At 47.9% G+C, this 20,871-nt stretch overlaps 1 protein-coding gene across 3 annotated transcripts in view; it reads right to left on the reverse strand.

Annotated features, from left to right (window-relative positions):
* Nucleotides 1-1,099: 1,099 nt before the first annotated feature.
* RABL6 (RAB, member RAS oncogene family like 6) overlaps nucleotides 1,100-20,871 on the reverse strand; it is a 58,837-nt gene continuing 39,065 nt past the window's right edge. For all 3 annotated transcript variants that reach the window (XM_054848172.1, XM_054848174.1, XM_054848173.1), the window contains 7 exons: nucleotides 20,507-20,865; nucleotides 18,130-18,295; nucleotides 8,669-8,887; nucleotides 7,660-8,008; nucleotides 5,651-5,822; nucleotides 3,843-3,892; nucleotides 1,100-3,218 (listed from right to left, as the gene is read on the reverse strand). In XM_054848172.1, the coding sequence (XP_054704147.1) occupies nucleotides 3,021-3,218; nucleotides 3,843-3,892; nucleotides 5,651-5,822; nucleotides 7,660-8,008; nucleotides 8,669-8,887; nucleotides 18,130-18,295; nucleotides 20,507-20,865 (1,513 nt within the window). In that variant the 3' untranslated portion in view covers nucleotides 1,100-3,020. The remainder of the gene's footprint in view (nucleotides 3,219-3,842; nucleotides 3,893-5,650; nucleotides 5,823-7,659; nucleotides 8,009-8,668; nucleotides 8,888-18,129; nucleotides 18,296-20,506; nucleotides 20,866-20,871) is intronic.

Here is a 20,871-nt window from a genome sequence, read left to right on the forward strand (position 1 = left end):
CACCACTCCCTGAAAAATGGAGAAATCTAAGTCTGAAAAGCACCTTTTTCCTGCTATTCCCTTCCAAGCTCCCACTTCACCCACCGGGTGGGATTTCTCTGACCTTGCTGCCAAAGCCAAAACGCACCACACGCCCTCCTGGGGCTCTAGCATAAGTAAAGAGAACTCCTGCATCTGCTTTTCTCTTTTAAAAGAGTATTTTGGAACACAATGACTCATCCTTGCTTGTTTTTGTCTCAGCTTCTTGTGTTGACAAGGAACACGAGCCGCAGGGAGTGTAAAGGCTCCTACAGTGGCCAAATCTGGCCCAGGTGAAAGACAAACCAGTGCCAGCATCAGTGTTTCCAGGGGACTTGGTGCCTGTACAGCCTTCCGCTGAGAGCCGCGTTCACAAGGAAGCAGAGCTGAACAAAAATGTCGTCTCCCTTATGCTGTGTGAAACAACAGATCTCTCAGGACAGACCTCAGTTTTGGGGAAAGAACTCATGGTTTTTACGTTCAATTTTTTTTTTTTGTGAATGATTTTTAATGTAGCACCCTGTTCCATGAAGAGTAAGAATGCAGCAGCATGAGGAATAGAATCACAGAATCTTTAAAGTTGGAAAAGACCTCTAAGATCATCACGTCCAACCATCAACCCAACACCACCATGTCTACTAAACCATGTCCCGAAGTGCCACGTCTACACATTTTTTGAACACCTCCAGGGATGGTGACTCCACTACCTCTCTGGGCAGCCTGTTCCAATGCCTGACTACTCTTTCGGTGGAGAAGTTTTTCCTAATAACCAATCTAAACCTCTCCTGGCACAATTTGAGACCACTTCCTCTTGTCTTTTTGTTAGTTACTTGGGAGAAGAGACCAACACCCACCTCACCACAGCCTCCTTTCAGGTAGTTGTAGACAGCTATCAGGTCTCCCCTCAACCTCCTCCAGGCTAAACAACCCCGGTTCCCTAACTGGAAGGGGTGAAGCGGGATGTCCTGCTGTGAAACAGTCCTGGAGGGACACATGGCTCCCGAGCCCGGGCAGACACGCTGGCGGTGGAGAAGAAGATGTGCAGAGGCAGTTGTACAACAGAGCTTTATAGTCAGAATGGACTGTACCAAGTTTTTTTTCGATGCAAAATGGAACATGACCCAAAAATCTTCACAGAACAGAAGCACTTTCAGGAACGCAGCCAGATGAAGCTCGAACACCTGCCTGCCCTTTCACAAGAGAGGCCACCAACCAGTCGCGTCCCAATCCATTTTTTCCTCCCCAGACGTGCAAAGTTTGAACTGTCCCATGCACTTCCCTACAGTGTCACACGAAATGTAGTAACGCTCAGAGAAGTAGGCAAATGCTAATGGTAAACAGACCTGAACAATATACTGCTCATGCAGCAAAAAAATCAGTTTGTTTTATAGGGAAACAGTTACAAGTGCATTTTGGGGGCTAGGGGAAAGAAAAAGAAAAATGGAGCAGGTAACTGCCTGCTGTTCAACACAACTCTGGAGTGGATAATGGATCAAAAAACACCTCGCTTTACAGGGATGTAGAAGGAAACCCCAGTTTGGATTTCATGGTTGACATTTTACAACAAAAAGGGGAGGAGAACAAAACCAAACCTCAAATCAACCTGCAAGCAACAGGGTAACGTAATGCACACATCCTCGAGGGAGCTTCACTGTCCGAGCTGCGAAAGGGACACCAGAACCAAAATAGAAGGGAGTACGGAGAACTAACACGCTCCATCAAACACAGGGGCTGCTCACTGAGACACAGGCAAGTGCAAAGGGCTGGCTCGTAGTGCCCATCCAATGGCAACCGGTGCTGCTGAGCAGGCACTGATCCACGGGTCTAAGTTCAAAGCAAAAATTAAAAGGTTTCCCAAACTCCTGGCATAGGAGGCTGCACGAATGGGATAGGGTAGGGAAAGGCAGCACGCTGGCTGCTGGGAAGCTCGGCCCTGTAAACACAGCTGCAGTATTGACAGAAGCTGGGCCAGGAAGGACGCTGTCTCCGCTACAGTGGTGGTCCCTCTCAGCATTAGAGAGGCAGCCCGTGTTTTACAGCGTGACTGTAAAATGCCTGAGAAGCAAATGCCTTGCCATGCTAACACTTCCCTATAGACAGTTCTGAAGCTCTGGATATCTTCATTTCCACATGAGAGTCATGTCCCTGAGAGGTACCGAAGGGAAGGGATTCTAGTATATGCAAATTCAAGGGTGGGAAATGCAGAGAAGCACTGATTTTTCTCTCCCTCTTTCAGGTTAGCTTTGCACTTTGCATTGTTTTCCCAAACTGCATAGCAGCTTACATGTAGTGTCTGAGACACCGGGGCCACGGAAATCAATGGGGCTTCATGAATTCCAACAGCAGCACCAAAGAGTGCTAATTAAGCTGCTGTGCAGAAAGGTCCCGTTCAAAGGACTCCAAAATCACACACATTCTCTCTCACTCTGGCCCTGCGGCTGCTGTTTTAGGGAGCTGTACCATAGCATGATCTGCTCGATTTAAAGCTCATCGACTGCTGGGTGGAGCAATGGCCAATATCACCTTTCTCATTAAAAAAATAGGAAGGATAAAAAGTTAAAGACTTGAGACAGGCGAGCACGATGCGTTCATGCGGCATGTTTTGTTGCACTCCTTTTAGCAAGACGGGAGTTTCAGGTGTGCAGGAGTGGAATACAGCAGGGGTGGAGCAGGAAGCAGGTTCCCTTTGCCTCCCACACCCTGCCAGCTACCCGACGGGGCATGTCTGGAAGGAGAAAATACGACAGCCTGGAAGCGGGCCTGGGAACCGTGCCCTGAACCTTCCCCTTACTCAAGTACATCTCAGCTGGATTTTCTGTGTGTAACAAGTGCACCAGAATAGCACACACAGATGTAAAGCTTGTGTTTTGCCAGCTCTGTTTTGAGAGAATATATGGCAAACGGCCAAAGCTTTACACATCTGCACCTGTCCTGGTGTGACTCGTAAGAAAAGATGGAGACAGCCATGACAGAAGAGTCCGCTGCGTGTACATGCGGCCAGCCTACAGCTCCTCATAGTCCCCACCTCCTCGCGGCTTGCCCATGCTGGCTCCTCCTCCTCCAAGAAAAGCCTCAAGTTCATCTATCTCATTGTTTTTCTCCTTGCTCTTCTTTTTCTTTTTCTTCTTCTCCTCTTTGCTCTCCTCCTTCTCTTTGCTCTTCTTGTGTTTGCTCTTCTTTTTCACAGACTTCTCCTCTTCCTGCAAAATGAGAACATTTTTATTAGTAAATCCTCCGAGCGTGCCAGTAACCCAGCATATATTGCCCTGAAACTTGGCTCTGACGGGAACCTTCCTTAGGGTGAAGCATCTACTACCAAGGCTGGCTTGGAGTTACTTCCAGAAGACCCTTCTGTGACATTGGACAGAAGGGAAGAAAGACCATCTGGTTTATATGTAGCACTGGTCTGTCAGGCAGTTTGTGCTTGACAATACCACAGTATTGGACAGGCAGAAATGTCAAAGACAAAGCCTCCTGCAGACTTCCCTCACTGCTTCTGAGATTAGGTCTGTCGGGGACACCCCTCTGCTTGGAAAAAGTCACAGTGCTATCAACAGACTCAGCGCAGCAGAGATGCACTGCTCTATTTAATCCCAGATTTTACAAATTCACACATTGCCTCTTCAAAATTCAACTGTTCTAAAAGCTTGCTTCTAAGCTGCAAATTGATCAATGGTCTGCAGAGCCTGGGAGGCACAGATCTGGCTGTAGGATGGGAGGATGGAAGGAAGTCCACCCGGAACACAGAGCATGCTGTAGAAGGCCACCCCTCTCCTTGGCTGGTTGATAATACGGCAGGTCAGCTCTGAGGAATTAAATAGTACCTCTTTGCTTTTCTTTTTCTTCTTCTTTTTCTCCTTGGAAGGTTGTTTATCTGTTCAAACAAAAAAACAACATTCTTTTTAATTAATTTAGACTGTCAGTGATGCAATTCTGCCCTGCCCCAGCTTCTGAGAACAAAATGCTCCATCCTGGAGCCACATGCAAAGGCAATCCTGAGTCCTCAGGACAAACGGTGCCCCTTTACAAACCAACACAGGCTCCAGCAGTCACACCCTAATTTAACCAGATGCATCTAGTTTCATTATAAGCATGATATTATCTGTGTTATTCTGTGTTACCAACGCTGACCTGGATGTTCACCATATCACAGCTACTAAGAAACAAATACAGAGACCAGCTCCCAGTCCAAAGGCCAAACTGGGACCAGATTATTATTCCCAGAACCGAGGAAGAGCTCCTGGGAACAATTTCCCTCTGACCACTAAATATTCAAAGGAAGACAGAAATCCCACCAGGCACGGTTTGTGCTTCTGTGAGCGGAGCCAGGACTGGAAGGACCATTCAGGACAGAGCGCCAGCAGATGGGAGCACCCCAGCAGGTTAGCACTCACTGTTGGTCAAACGGTGTATGGAAATTACATCACCGCGAGGCCAAAGCGTCAGTGCTGCAGCCCGGCTCTATAAGGGTATCAAATGAGTCCCTGAGTCCATCACTGTCAAATCATGTGTCCCAGGTTATTGTGGTTGATGACTTGGCTGCTAATTAGACTGCTGAACATCCACTGCCTTTGCAGAAAATCTCCTTGAACAGGAGAGTATCTACTCGGCTGTTTCACAGGAGGGTTTATAACTGCACAACGTTTCATGTGCAGTATCCAATTGCCAATCTTATCTACACATTATTTTCCTTGGTTGATCTGTAAATACAAGTCAACCATGGAGAAGTCTAGTTTCTGGTCAAGCTCCCACTGACTGACTACCAAGACATATTTTTACATCCATCCCAGAAAGACGAGAGGAGATAAGAGGAACCCTCATTGAATTATTAAAGATGCTAAACTGAAATTAAATTATTGACCTGGGCCTCTGCAAATGCACTTCTAGCTATTTCAAGTTGTGCTGTTCAGCAACTCAAAGCGACAAGCTGATGAAACCATCGCAGCCTGTGACACCTTGCTTACACTTTTGGAACAGCTATTCAAAGAGATCTCTCTCTGGTGCTGCTTACAGCTTTTTCTCCCCTTAAGTCTTTAATTTCTCATCTTTCGTGGTGACATCAGGGGCAGATCTATAGGAAGTTGCTTTGCAGTAATGCCAAGACAGCAGAAATTATTTGTGCGAGTAAGATTTGTTCCCTCAGGGGATGGGGGGTAAAAAAAAAAAAAAAAGGCCTGAATGCTTAGGTTATGATCAGAACCACACCCCATCTTTCCCAAAAATAGAAGAGCAAATTGGCAGGGTGTATCAGAGCATTTTGCTCAAATTGATCCAAATTCTTGAGGGGGTGGACACTGCAATGCTGAGTACCTCTTCCCAGGCACGCAAGGCTAAGTGGGAAGCCTTACACAGAGGCAGCTTGTGAAGGATGTGCTTCTCCTTCCAGCTGGGACAAAAATAATACATGGCTGGTGCCACGGACGAGCCAAGTTCCCCCCTCCCCATGGGGAAAAACTTAAAGTTCTTTGTGCTGTGTTAAATCACATTAAAGACTCACACAGGGCACTGCATGAAGTTACAGGGTATTTTATTTAGTGCAAATTGGTTTGCTTACACCCTGGAACCATTTTGGAAAAAAACAGATGCCTGACAAACAAAATCAGCACAAGTGGAAATAAGGTGCGACCTTTACCTTCCTCACTGCTCTCCTTGGGACCGGTTTCTTCCAAACCCAAGCCAAAGAGATCCGAGTCATTTTTCAGTTTAAAGGAGTGGACTGTTGATTTCACAGGCTGGGGTGGCTTTGCCAACGAGGTATCATCATCAGATATTTCAGAGAGATCTTCCCGGACCGGGAATTCATCCTAGAGACAAGAAAAGGCAGACAACACAGACAAATCTTTCAACCAAAACCTCTGAGCATTTTGTGTACAAAGACGTCAGCTGTCAGCAGATGGGGAGGAGGGAAGGAAATGGTAGCTGAACTGAGCTGTTATTGCCTGGAAATCAATGCCCTTGATCTTATAAGCTCGATCTATTTCTTGCTTCGGTAAAATGCATTGGTAGCATTGACACTGGAAAGTGTGCTCTGATAACTTACCATTCACGCTACCAAAATCAAATTCCTGATGTAAAGGGATTAAATGAGACCTTTAACTGTGTTAGCTCAGCAGCATCAGCCTCTAACTGCCCTGGAGAGGCACCTCTGTTTTGGGGAAAATCAAATTTAATAGGCTGAAAACTCACTTCCAGACCTGACAGACAAAACCTTTTTGCTGTGTAGCTCTGTGGGGTCTCGCGTACGAGAGGCAATGAGCAGCAGGGCGAAGGAAGTGGCCTGTGTCTGCAGAATAACTCCCTTCATCAAGTCAAAAGGGAATGTGTTCCCAGGCCAAATTTGCCCCTTCAACGTGGGCTAAAACCCAGGATGCTGCGGAGACTGGATATCACCCAAAAATCCTCTGTCTCTGCACAACGGGAATGGAAATGAAGTTTAACGATCTTCTGATACCTGCCAACTGATCCTCTTCAGGATTTGTTAACCATCCTTTCTATATATCCTCCATACTGACCAAACACGGTCTCGCTCTACTGCTGACCTAGGCAATGCCTTCCTCCTCGCTAACAGTAGTGGTTTTACTGCTTTGCTTGACTGGTAAACCTTGATCTTGAAAAGCATTCACAAGTTGTGGGGCATCTCCCTGACAATGATGCAATGGCAAGCTCCCTCACAAATCCCATTTCTCATCATCACATGCTAAGAGACGTAAACTTGCTGCAAATACTTTTGCTTTTGTATTAAAATGCCAGGAAAAGCAGACACTGAAACTGCTAAACGAATGGAAAATTCCTTAATAAACAGCATGACGCACAGGCAAGGTCAAAGAAACTGGGACAACTGTCCTTTCTGCAGGATTCTGGAATGATGCAAACACATAAACCACTCCTGAACACCAGCTAACCCAGACACCGGGAGTACCCTGAACAGCAATTGCCTGTCCCAAATCACGGTTAGCAGTTTCTAGAGATTGCTCTGCTGGCTGCGAGTGCAGATCACTGGAATGAGGGATACCCAGAGCCACAGCAGCAAGTTCCTAGAAGATGCTTGTGTTTTCTCCATCTTTAATAGACGAGGGGTGCAGAGGGGGCTCCCCTGTCTGCTCTGTTTGAGCAGACACCTGCAGGCAGCACTAAGCAGCTGCACGCGTGTTCAGTGTCACAGAGCCTTTGCAGCTAACCTGGCTATGCTGGAGAGTCCTTCTCAGGCAGATTCTCCTACTTCAGCAAGGAGCTTTGCCCAGCAAATTTTGTTATGGCTTTTTGATTGCTGGATTGACTGTAGGATTGACTTGTTCTCTCTCTCTGGCACGCACACACTTCTACATATTCGACTTTGGGTGAAAGACCATTAGATTTGCATTTCATACCTTCCACACCACCGGACTGACCGTGCTCTGGACTTACTGAGAATAAACAGCACTTTAAAACCCGTAAGCACAAACCTTGTTGCTGTGTAGTTTCAACAATCAGAGCATTAGTGGGTTTGTGAGTATATCAATCTCTTCAGGTTGCTTAGCACCTGACTTGCTGCGACTGCCACTGAGAGATGGGAGAGAAGATGAAAGCTCTGCCCAGTGAGATGCCCCAACGCTTCCAGCTCAGCTTTGCAGCACCACACAGCGATTCACACACGTTATTTACCATTTTCCTCTTCTGGCTGTCAGAATCCTCACTTTCAAAGTCTGGGTCATCCATAACAAACGAGAGCATCTGAGTAGCTATTGGTCCCTCTTGATCACTGTCAGAGTCCTCAGGCTTTTCCTCTTTGACCACTTTCTGCTTGAGAGCATGTCCTTTGCTTTGGGAAGTGGTCTTTGGGGCCTGGACTGCTGCTGGGGTAGCAGCAGCAGCAGCTGGCAGGCTAGCGTTGAGCTTGCTGCTGCTGTTTCTTTCGGACCCAGAACGTGGAGGTAAACTGTCAGGAGGCTTCGGGTCAGTTGCTTTGGTCAAAATTGCTTCACTCTGTGGTTTCAGAGAATTTCTGGAAGACCTGAGAAGAAAGAAACAAATTGTCAGACCCTGTCCCCTCTCCCATTCTGTGAAGCAAAGCACAAAGACCAATGAAAAGCTGAGCCTGCCTTGAGGGCTGCAACATGCATCTCTAAGGAGAGGTAGTTCATCCTAGGTGTGTGTGTTCAAACACTCAGAAGCTGAAAACGGCCCCCATCGCTCAGGATACTGACGCGCAGGTGCCTGCACCAGCGGGCCATGCCTGACTGTATCACCCACAGGACGTGGTATGTGGAGAACACGGTCCAGTTCATTGGTGTCCAGCACAAGGTGTGGTGAACGATGACTTCCACTCTCCTCACCACAAGACTCCACTCCTCTGCCCTTGCATCGCTATGAGCAGACGTTCAAGCACTCAGTTACAGTTTCTTGTTCAAACTTGAGAAAAAGGCTGGGCCTTTCCCAAACAGAAACGTACCAGCGACCACGGGAGCAGTGCTCAAAGGCACGCTGCCAGGTCCGGTGCAGAAAACTCAGCATAAAGCAGTCACACCTACAGCATGCACAGCCCAGCTGACAGCTGGAGGAACAGGCTGACAGAGACACCAGGACTTCTCAGAAGCTGCACAGAAGTCAGCGGCAGGACCAAGAAGAGGCCCACGTTTGTGCACAACCCCGCACTTCAGGCTGTGTTTTGTACCTTTTTTTTCCCTGCTCTGTGTCGATGCCTTCATCAGGTATGAGTATGACCTTAGAGTCCTTCACCTCTTCCTCTTCCTCCTCCTCACTGGAGAGGGTAATGTTCTTGCTGGGCACCCGTTCTGCTGCCAGCATGGGTCTGCTGGGGATTTTGTCATCCAGATCCAGGTCATCTTGGAAACCTGCCACCATGGGGTTCCCCCCAGGTGCCTCTCCATCGCTGCAAAACAGACAATGGTGAGACACAGCCCCCCAGGATGCGCTCGGACATGCTCCCCCTCGAAAGCAGACTGTCGCTTGTCTGGCTTTTCTGGCCAACTTCAGGGTGAACGTCACTCAGCTCAGGGCAGCGGCTCTGCCAGCCTTCCCACCGCACTGTCCCTGCTGGCTGCAGGGGTGGCACAAGCCCTGTACAGAACCACACAAGGATGTGGCACACGGTGGCTGCGACCGCCCGAGCTGAAAATATGTGGCTGGAAAAGGTGAACCTCAGTGCTACAGAATAGCCTGTCGGTACAGCTCGATCAGAACATCTCTGGTCCAATGTGCAAGGATCAGCCAATTAAACCGTGGGAACTGCCTCCCTTAATCCCCACATCCTGTAAATAAACCTGATCATACACTGCCACTACTCTGGGAATTCACTTGCAGCTATTAGCTTCCTGGAATTATTTCTATTTCTCTGGTGCTCCCTGAAGCAGGCAGCTACCCAGACACTATAACCATGCTATAACATTCCCCAAATTAAATTAACCTAAGGACATTTAGAGCTAGGAGTCTGTCAGGCTCCCTGGATGTAACACAGTTATGTGTTCAAAGGCATCTTGATAGAGAGCTTCGCAGCTGAAATTACCAGCTGAGGATTCTTGTTTGAATGTCCCCAGGACCCAAAAATTTTAATACTTTCTATAGGATTTGCTCATGTCAGGAATATAGATATTTCCCCAGTCTCCACTGATGAACCTTTGCATTACCTTTCCTCATTCCATTTGCTTTATTTGCAACAGATATCCAGTTCCTTCTTGATAACCTACCACAACCAGTAGTCACTGTCCTTTTAATGACTTGATACAGATTGTACAAACACAGCCTTCATTTTTACGCAGAAATAAAAAAAAATATTATCGCTTGGAATAGATTAGATTTTAGAGGCACAAAAGGAATTGCAAAAACCTAAAATCCTTAATCTGGAAGAAGGTGGTGTTCCCAGTCACTACCAGATGGCCAGCACTGGAAGAGACAGTGGAGAATGGTGTGCTGATGGGATGGGAAACACCAAGGCCCTAACACAGTCTGGCTGATTGTACTACTCACTCTGGCTCTTCTTAAGGCTAGTTACCAGTTTACAAATAAGTTTTAAAGAATTAATACAGCTGCCAACAGCTAATGGAGTTATTTGTGACATATGGGGCACCACGCTTATCACAACCGGTGCAGCACATTGAGAGTGGTTATAATCAAAGCTTGTCTGGGTGCTAAGATCAGCACTAACATCCAGTCCCTCCTCCTGCTTTTGGTGTGGATCCCTCTGCTTTCAGCACTCACGGCGCAGCTCTTGGATACGCAGAGGCAGGCTGCTGAAGAGCCCCTTCATCGTTTACACTGCTGCTCTCATACTGAGCCAGGAAGGAGGCACGCAGCCCGTCCTACACAAAGGAGAAGAAAACTGGTGCCCAGAACAGCCTCTAAGGCTGGAGGAATTACAAGTGAGCAATTTCTGAGGTCTGTGAAGCACTGGCAGGGTTTCCTCTTGAAATGTGCTGAAAAGAAAATGGAGTTGCATCCTAAAAATGGCAGGATATTATTCTGAAGTAGTGACACTGCATTTCTTTAACACATCACTGCTCCATTAAGCACGAGGACTCTTCAGAGATTGCTGCCACTGTCCTTCTACTGCATACCATACGAGACCTGCAGCCTTTAAAGCATTCCCAGTCTGAACAGACTATCCACGTGTGTACACACACCCGCGCAAAGTGGGTCATCTCCCTTTGCAGTAATACATCTATAACTTCCACACAAATCGTTGAGCGACAACTTAAGAGCAAAGCAATGGAGTGAATATACGTCAGGAAAATCACTGCTGCAGTATAAACAAGGTCTGACAATGCAAAATTAGTATCAGCTTGTGGTCCTGAGGTTCCAGCTGGAAGGAATTCAGAGCATGCAAAAACAAGCACATTGCACCACTCTCTCTGGCACTTGACGCGCTGCCAAGCCTGCGTTAGTGTTGAGCCAACGTGTTTGCAGGCGCAGGTACCCACCAAAACCAGCTACACTCGCCAAGGTCTGCATCTGAGCTACTGATCAAAGAGCATGTCGGGGTTTCCTCAGTGAGCCCTCCATTCTGTACACAGAATGGCTGCTGGTGATGAAACAAATCCGGCTGCAACCTGAGCACACGGTCTCAAACCTGGATTGATCGTGTTAGACCAGCCCTGCCATGCAGCTAGCGGAGCTGGCTCTGTGGGCAGCCACCAGAATCCTCTTGCCACATCAGTTTTTGGGGCTCGAGAAAGAGGAAAAACCCAAACTCTAATATAACAGGTAAGCTGAGGGAATCACATGCCATGGGATGAGCCTGTGTGACTATGTTCTAGGAGATGGGGGTCTTCTAGTGTGAACCATCAGTGTCCTCAGCTTCTCTCACTTGGTCTAGCCAGCTGGGTACAACTACATAAATAACAGATGCCATAAAAGCAAAGAACCCGTTCAAAGCCCTTCAGATGTGAGGACAAGAAAATCTAATCAACGTTTAAGGTACACATCTAGTGATGCTGAGAAGACAGATCAGGAATACTGTTAGGTACAGCATAAACTCGCTTTCATGCACCCATAGCCCACCCTGGCCCAGCAGGAGGGAAGTGGGGACCCCATCTGGAGCCAGGTTAGCTCCTCTGGTGCAGTCGCATACATGCTGGCTCAGGGCATCAGGCTAAAGAACAGCAAATTAAGTTCTGAAACAGCAAATTGGGAGATTGAACTACCTTCCTAATTAACTGGTAAAGAAACTGATTTTGGGAGTTCTCTTTATTGCAAGCTAGAGAACCATAACAGGCCATTAAACAAAACCCAGGATTCCATTAATCTCTGTAGATCTGTGCTGGGATTTAGCTACAGCAGCACCAAGGGATGTTAGTAAGTGCTGAAGGTCTCAGCAGCTGGCTGATTTTTGGGCAGCCTTGTTCCGCAGGCATGAGCACGTTCACTGCTAGCACGCTTCAGAGGAAAAACACGTTTTTTTCTAACATTACTGCTCCATGTCAACTCTTGCTCCATCGTTCAGAGACATTATGGAGTAGGGAATTGGAGAAGTTCCCACGACATCACTGCAAAAAATTCAAGAATTCCCTAAGTCACTAAAATGGATGAGAAATACCAGACTTTGCAACCTCTTCCTGAAGCTCAGAAAAGCAAACAAGCTCTTACAAATGGAAGCAAACACACCCCTGAATTGAGGAAGCAGTTCAGTTACACAGCATAACAGGTCAAAGGTAGCCCTGGTGGAGTTCAGGATCCTGAGGCAGGGAAGGGGGTAAAAAGCAGGCTGGACTTCAGGAGAGTCGACTTTGGCCTCTTCAAAGATTTGCCTGGAAGAGTCCTGTGAGATAACGCCCCGGAGGGAAGAAGGGCCCAAGAAAGCTGGTTAGTATTGAAGGATCACCTCCTCCAAGCTCAACAGTGGTACATCCCAACCTATACGGAGTCAGGCAAAAATGTTAGAGGCCTGCATGGATGAACAAGGAGCTCCTGGACAAACTCAAGCACAAAAAAGAAGCATACAGGGGGTGGATGCAAGGATGGGTAACTTGGGAGAATGGAGACATCATCCAAGCATCCAGGGATGAAATCAGGAAAGCTAAAGCCCAAAGGGAATCGAATCTGGCCAGGGATGTCAAGGACAACAAGAAGAGCTTCTATAAGTACAGAGGTGACAAAAGGAAAATGTGGGCCCACTGCTCAGTGAGAAGAGGGACCTGGTTACACAGGCCATGGACAAGGCTGAAGCACTGGATGCCTTCTTTGCCTCAGTCTTTACTAGCAAGACTGGCCTTTGGGAGTCCCAGGTCCCAGCAACAAGGGGGATAATGTGGACCAAAGATGCACCCTTGGTGGAAGAGGATCAGGTCAGAGATCCTGGACAAAGCAAAACTGAACGTACGTAAGTCCATGGGCCCTAGTGGGATGCACCTGAGTGCTGAGGGAGCTGGCAGATGTCATTGTGAGGCCACTCTTGATAATCTTTGATCAATCATGGTGACTGGGAGAAGTGCCTGAAGACTTTCCTGAAGAGGAAAGCAAATGCCACTCCTACCTTCACGAAGGGCAAGAAGGAGGACTCGGAGAACTACAGCCTGGTCAGCCTCACCTTGATCCCCAAGAAGGTGACGGAGCAGCTAATCCTGCATTCCCGGCACATGAATGACAAGAAAATCATCAGGAGTAGCCTGCATGGGTTTACGAAGATCAAGTCATGCTTGATGAACTTGATAAAAGTCTATGATGCAATAACTGTCCTGGTAGATGAGGGGAGAGCAATGGATACCTGGACTTCAGTAAGGTCTCTGACACTGTCTCTCATAAGATCCTCGTAGGAAGCTGTTGACGTACAGGCTGGACGAGCAGGCAGTGAGGTGGACTGAAAACTGGCTGAATGCGTGGGTCCAGAGGGTGGTGAATAGTGGCACCAAGTCTAGTTGGAGGCCAGTAACTAGTGGTGTGCCCCACACACTGGGGTCAATACGGAGCCCAGTTCTCTTTATCATCTTCATTAACGATCTGGATGATGGAGCAGGGTGTACCCTCAGCAAGTTTGCAGATGACACCACACCGGGAGGAGTGACTGATGCACCAGAAGGTCATGCTGCCACCCAGAGGGACCTTGTCAGGCTGGAGAAATGGGCTGACAGGAGCTTCCTGAGGTTCTACAAGGAGAAGTGCAATGTCCTCCACCTGGGGAGGAGCAACCCCAGGCAGCAAAATGTGCTGGGGGCCACCCAGCTGGAAAGCAGCTTGGCAGAAGAGGGCCTGGGGGTCCTGCTGGATGCCAAGTTGAACATAAGTGAGCAAGGTGTCCCGGCTGCAGAGAAGGCAGATGGTGTCCTGGCTGCATTAGGCAAAGTATTGGCAGCAGGTCGAGGGAGGGGATCCTTCCCCTCTGCTCAGCACCAGTGAGGCCACACCTGGAGTGCTGTGTCCAGTTCTGGGTGCTCCTCAGTACAAGAGAGACACGATTATACTGGAGAGAGTCCAATGAAGGGCAATGAAGATGATTTAAGTGACTGGAGCATCTCTCACGTGAGGAAAGGCGTCTCACATGAGAGCTGGGGCTGCTTTACCCTAGAGAAGAGAAAAGGCGGATTGGGGGGACCTAATCAATGTATTTACATACCTGAAGGAAGGTGCAAAGAAGATGGAGCCAGTCTCTCCAGTGCTGCCCAGTGACAGGACAAGAGGCAAAGGGCACAAACTGAGACACAGAAGGCTCCCTATGAACATCAGGAAACACTTTTTCCACTGTGAGGGTGATCGAGCACTGGCACAGGTTGCCAGAGAGGCTGTGGAGTCTCCACCCATGGAGGTATTCAAAAGCCATCTGGACATGGTCCTGAGCAACCAGCTCCGGGTGGCCCTGGTTGAGCAGGGTGGTTGGACCAGATACCTCCAGAGGTGCCTTCCAACCTCAGCCAGTCTGTGATGCTGTGAATGTAACTATCTCTGCTTCACACGTGAAACGCGCTGCGCACTAAGGCGTTGTCACATGAGCTAACTGCAAGACTCTTGCTCTTATTTGGGTAAGAGAAGTAACTTCACAAATTTTCAACACACAGCTCGTTCTTCTGCCACATCTTCAATGGCTCTTCAGTTTCAGAGCTTACGCTGGGTAACAGCACACCCCGAAGAAATGCTGGCAAGCTGTGTAAGCTTAACATTCAGATATCTGCTTAAAAACGTTCAAGAGACCTGAACGCATCTCTAGTATGTTCTTAGGCTTTGTTCCTCACTCAGATGGAGCTTCCAGTATTTTGTTTTTTAAAACCAATAAAATCTCCATTAGGTTTGAGTGGTTTCACAGGAGAATTTTTGTGTTCTTTAGGTCAGAGAGAAATTTCTGCAGCAGAAGATTTTGTTGCAACTACAACAACCTACTCACTGCAGTAGAAGCTGATTATTAGGGATGGTGCTTACAGAACTCTTATGTTGCTCCTGGGCATCATGGGGCTGTAATTGGCATCCTGAAGGAAATCAATTATTGCAGATGATAGTCAGAACCACATCTACATCTCTGAATTTCAGCAAATCTGGCTTACTATGGTAGGCTCTTTTTGGCAAGAAACAGAAGGTGAAATTGCCAGAGCACTGAGAAAACCGTGTGAGCTACATAAGAAACCTGAGCAAGACATGGATGCCAAGCTGCAGAGAAATAATGAGCATACGAATTTGCAGGGATGTGCTGCAAGGTCTTCTCCTAGGGAACAAAGCAGTTCTGAGATGGTTACCACTGTCACCAAAGGATGAAGCTGTGAACAAGTGTCCTCTCTGTGAAAGCCCAAAGGTGTCTCTCTCTGTCCCCACCAGCTCATATGCACTGGAAGGGTTCCAAGACTAGGGACACAGCACAGAAGGGGATCACAGCAGCCAGGACATGACAACTCTACCAAGAGCAGGGCTCTTGCACCACTGTTTGAGATGTTTGGCTTTTTGTATAGTTCAACATCTCTTTGCTCCCAACAACCAATGTTCTGTAGAAGAGAAGCCTTTGTTAAACATCCAACCTCCTATCCACAGCAAGAACTGCACCTAAAGAGCTCCAGGGGCACTCCAGGACTCAGGCCTCCAGCAAACCTCAGGAAGGTCAGGCTGGGCTCTCCAGACATCTCCTTGTTAAATACAGAAAAATATCCCAGCTCAGCCACAGCTGCGAGCAAGACACTTTGTAGGCCAGCGTGCTTCTAGCAACCACCACTTTTCTTTCTTTCCTTTTTTTTTTAAATAAAACATCCACATGTTCCACCATCACAAAGGATGATTCAGGCTGACCTGCATTAGACAGGCATCAAGCCTCACACACAGCATTGATTTAAAGTTGTTGTGGTTGAACTAGAGTTGAACTGAATCATGACAAAGATGTCAAAGGATACAGAATCTACCACATTCACAGATGAGCTGTATCAGCATTTAATTACTCTTCTGGTTCATCCAGTGTTGATGACAAGAGGCAGCAGGCAAGGACTATTCTAAGCTGAGGGATGCAGAGCAGGCTTAGGTCACCTCTTAAGTGACAGTCTGCTTTCAGACAGCTTGCTGCACATCCTCTTGTCTGAGCAGCTCAGTATACACAATCCCTTTCCCCTTTTTTTGGTTAAAAACCATCAAAGCCAGGAAAAGAAAAAAAAAGAAAAAGAAAAACCCAGCCTACAGCATAAGCACAGCTCTGCCTTTTGGGGGATAGAATTATAGAATCCTAGACTGGTTTGGGTTGGAAGGGACCTTTGAGGACCATCTAGTCCAACCCCTCTGCAATAAGCAGGGACATCTCCAACTAGATCAGGTTGCTCAGAGCCCCGTCCAGCCTGGCCTTGAATGTTTCCAGGGATGGGGCATCTACCACCTCTCTGGGCAACCTGTTTCACCACCCTCATCGTAAAAAATTTCTTCCTTATATCTAGTCTGAATCCACTCTCCTAGTTTAAAACCATTATTCCTTGTCCTATCGCTACAGGCCCTACTAAAAAGTCTGTCCCCGTCTTTCTTATAAGCCCCCATTAAGTATTGAAAGGCTGCAATGAGGTCTCCCTGGAGCCTTCTCTTCTCCAGGCTGAACAACCCCAACTCTCTCAGCCTGTCTCCATAGCAGAGGTGCTCCAGCCCTCTGACCGTCTCCGTGGCCTCCTCTGGACTCACTCCAACAGCTCCATGTCCTTCTTGTCCTGGGGACCCCCGAGCTGGACGCAGTACTGCAGGGGGGTCTCACCAGAGCGGAGCAGAGGGGCAGAATCCCCTCCGTCGATCTGCTGGTCATGCTGCTGGGGATGCAGCCCAGGACACGGTTGGCTTTCTGGGCTGCAAGCGCACGTTTCCGGCTCATGTTGAGCTTCTCATCCCCCAACACTCCCAGGTCCTTCTCCTCAGGGCTGCTCTCAATCCCTCCTTCCCCCAGCCTGTACCGATACCGGGGGTTGCCCTGACCCAGGTGCAGGACCTTGCACTTGGCCTTGCTAAACCTCATGAGGTTCACATGGGCCCATTTCTCAAGGTTGCTCAGGTCCCTCTGGATGGCATCTCGTCCCTCAGGTGTGTCAACTGCACTCAGCTTGGTGTGGCTGGCAAATGTGCCGAGGGTGCACTCGATCCCACTGTCTATGTCGTTAATAGGGGACAGGACAAGGGGGAATGGGTTTAAGTTGAAGGAGGGTCGATTGAGATTAGATGTTAGAAAGAAATTCTTTACTGTTAGAGTGGTGAGGCCCTGGCACAGGTTGCCCAGAGAGGTTGTGGAGGCCCCATCCCTGGAAGTGTTTAAGACCAGTTTGGATGAGGCTTTGGGCAACATGGTCTAGTGGAAGGTGTCCCTGCCCGCAGCAGGGGGGTTGGAACTAGATGATCTTTAAGGTCCCTTCCAACCCAAACCATTCTATGATTCTATGATGAAGATATTAAACAGTACTGGTCTCAAATGACCCTGAGGGACATGACTCGTCACTGATCTCCATCTGGACATTAAGCCATCGACTACTATTCTCTGGATGTGACCATCCAGCCAATTCCTCATCCACCAAACAGACCACCCATCAAATCCCTATCTTTCCAATTTAGAGAGAAAATGCTGGGAAGGAATATTAGAAATGGACAGAGAAAAGAAAGGCACCCCCAAGACTTTTCTGTAATCAAGCATGCAGTGACCCTCCCAAGGGAGCATGACCCTCTCCATCCTTCCTTCCAGAATCCCATCGAGTGCCCCCAAGTGTCCCCCAACAAACATAAACCCCTTTACAATGCCTCAGGAATGGCAGTACCAGGCCACAAAGAAGCTTGGCCATGCTTTGGGCCTCTGCAGCAGGAAAGTATTCGTTAGGCAAAGCATAATATCCCTGCAAAATGCACTGTGTTCCAGAAGGAAAATATCTCAAATGTTTCAGCATGTTTGGCCAGGAAATCCCTTCCTGACTCAAAGCTACCCAGTGGTTTAACACTGAGCATGAAAGCAAGACAGTAACACCAGGAAGGTGATAACTAGCTTTTACTGCTGTTGCTCATTCCCAGGGAGCAGGGTGTATCATTAAATGGAGACAGTGAATGCTACGACAACTATACCACAGCCAGAAAGGCTCAGGGGCAGCTAACTGCTCTGCAATCACTTTCTGAACAGTTGCAACAGGTTAGCCAGGCCTGACTCATCACTCAAGACTGCACATCCAGGTATGTCCCCATCTCACCCTCCCTCCATCCTCCTTTCCTTACCTTTCACTATCGACACGGTGTTTAGTCTGTGGTTTCCCTTTGTCCTTCTGTGGGGCTGTGTCTTCTAGAAAGCTGTGGTCCAGGCTGTCCTCAGGAACAAAGTCCTCTACGCTCTGTACTTTTGCAGGAGCTTCAGGGTGGGGAGAAGGAGTGGCAGCAGCAGGATCTGCATTAGCAACAGTAGCCATACAACACAGCATTCACCACCAGCAAGACAGAAATTTGCTTTTTACAGCTCTATCCTGCCAAGGGTGGCAGCAGCCACAAAGCAGGACCTTGGCTTCACAGCAAGGGAAGAGGAACGTTATGAACAGGATACTCAAACCAGTCTGGAATCTTGCAGGAAGGCATTCACAGACCACACACGGCCTCTGTGGTTTAAAATGCACCAGGCTGACCCAAGCTCTTAAATAGTCTGAAAAACTCTCTAGCAGGAGCAGACTCTGCTCTACAGTGAATGCTATTACTGACTATACCACAGCCAGATTTCATACCTATGCTGTGAGCACCGCTCCTCTGTGATGTCCCTTCATTATTCTCTTACCTTCTCCAGACTGTTAGTTCACCCACTCACCTCCTCTCGCTTTTTGAACTGTAACTGTCAAAGGCAGGATTTTTCACACTGTACTTTTAGATGCCCTGTGTAACCAAAAACTCAAGAGCTACTGCAAATAGAGGCTCGCTTTAATATAGCTTATTTGTAGAGACTGTTACCCATCTTCAAGATATCAGGATGAAATCTCATGAAATTAGCATAACCAAGAAGCCTAAAGGAACTAACCTTTTCAGAATTTGCAATATTCAACCTTTTTCTTCTGCCTGGACTGCACATCTAGCCTCTTTTCCTTCGGGTGAACAAGATTTGTATATTTTTTCTAGATTTTGCTCTGCTAGTACAGCTTTCGGATCACTTTTGCATGCAAATAATGCTATTACACAGCCAAAAGAACTGCTACTGCAAGACTTCAAGGGAAAGCTTAAATAGTAGCTCCCATTAAAAAACAAGTATTACTTTGTGACAGTGATTTTTCAACTGCTTTCCAATTAGTTAGTCCCTAGGTACGTCCCAGTAGAGATGCAGACCCCTGGCACGCTACATAAACCAAACAGATCAGCTTTTCCTAGCTGCTTTTTGCAACCCTCCTGAAAAGCACCCTTCAGATACGAGGACTGCAGGCCAAAAGCCTAAAACAGTTCTCAAGCTAAGCAATAGATTTAAAAAAAAAAGGCAGAAAAAGAAAAAAAAAACCCAAGACCCAGAGACTGTAACACTGGTAGTAGACCACTTGTCTTTTTTCTATGTATCAATATGACAAAGGTTTTTTTATTGACAAGGGATTTCTAACATTTGCTCCTCCTTGTTTGTTTGTTTCTGAGTGGGAAGAGTCATAAACAAAATGAAATGGGTGCACTGTGTCATACCTGGGAACAGATTCAGGATGCAGAACATTGTGTGCAGATCTAAAATGGAAAGATTTCAACATCTGAAACTGCAAACCGTGTTCCCAGCACCTCCTCCTCTCTTTCTGTGGGTGTCTCAAGAGTACTGTGAACTCTAGAGATTGACAGCTTGAGAGGGAAGGTATTTCCAAAGGGTGATTCAAACCATGTCATGCTAATGATTTTTAGGCAGTGCCAGCTCTGCAGCTCCAGTTAGCTTCGCAAACATAGCAAACGTGACAGGCAAATTAAGGTCCAGATCAGTAAAAGTACATGCAACAAACCCCTCAATGTTTCTACCCTGCAACGCTGTTTGGCAGGGGTTTGGACCGAATGCTGAGCTACTCTACTCCATCGTGTACTGGCACTAAGAAGAAGTCAAGGCAGGCTGCCCTCTGCCTCAGCCCATCTCTGAAGGAGCGTTTTTCCCCAGAGGGGAATCCGCTACAGAGCCTGGACTTATGTGATCATTTCTGGCTGAATAACCTTTAAAACCAGCACTCCGCTGTTCCCGTTAACACACAGGAGCCCCTTTGAGCTGCCAGACTCTTGTGAAGATGGAGCTTCAAATAGCTTCTCGAACATTTTTTCTTGCTATTCAAGAGGCATTTGTGCTCCTGGTAAGAAGCTGACAGTTATTTTATTAATAGTGTCTCCTGTGTGTTCAGTACCTTCCTTGTGAAGCACACTACGGCCACCGCTCAGCTGGCTGGACACCGTCCCCATCCAAGCGCAGCACTGAGACAAACCACAATGCCAATCAGCAGAAAAATAGAGAGTGACAGCGCAGCTCTCCTGGCACACACGCTGCGCACACTCATAGCCTGTGGTCTTCAGATACCTGTCTGCTCAGCCTCTTGCAGGGAAAAAATGAAAGGAAAACAGAAACGCCCAAAGGCAACACCCTACCTACTACACGCTGCATTCCAGCACCTACCTGGCTGGGGAGGAGAGGGGTCTGATGCAGGAGATGTCCCAAACAGACGGGAAATAATGCTGCGCTTCGGTGGTGGGACTGCAGCCAGAGGTGCTGGGGAGGCTGTAGCTGGCGGAGGCGCGTGTGGCTGCTGGGCTTCAGGTGCAGGCACTGGTGAAAAAGATGGGGGGGGTTCAGGAGAGATGGCGGAGCTTGTGGAAAGCGGCTGCTGTGGCTGTGGGGTGCCAGGGCTAGAGCTGCCCGTCGATGTGGAGCTTGGAGGTACTATGGGTGACTGGGAGCCAGAGGAAGGGCTTTGCCCATTAGTTGTTAATGGCGACGCGTGTCCTCGACTTCGGGCTTCCATCATTTCAAGGAAGCTGCAA

Source organism: Grus americana, chromosome 20, assembly GCF_028858705.1.
Source record: "Grus americana isolate bGruAme1 chromosome 20, bGruAme1.mat, whole genome shotgun sequence".
Lineage (NCBI taxonomy): Eukaryota > Metazoa > Chordata > Aves > Gruiformes > Gruidae > Grus > Grus americana.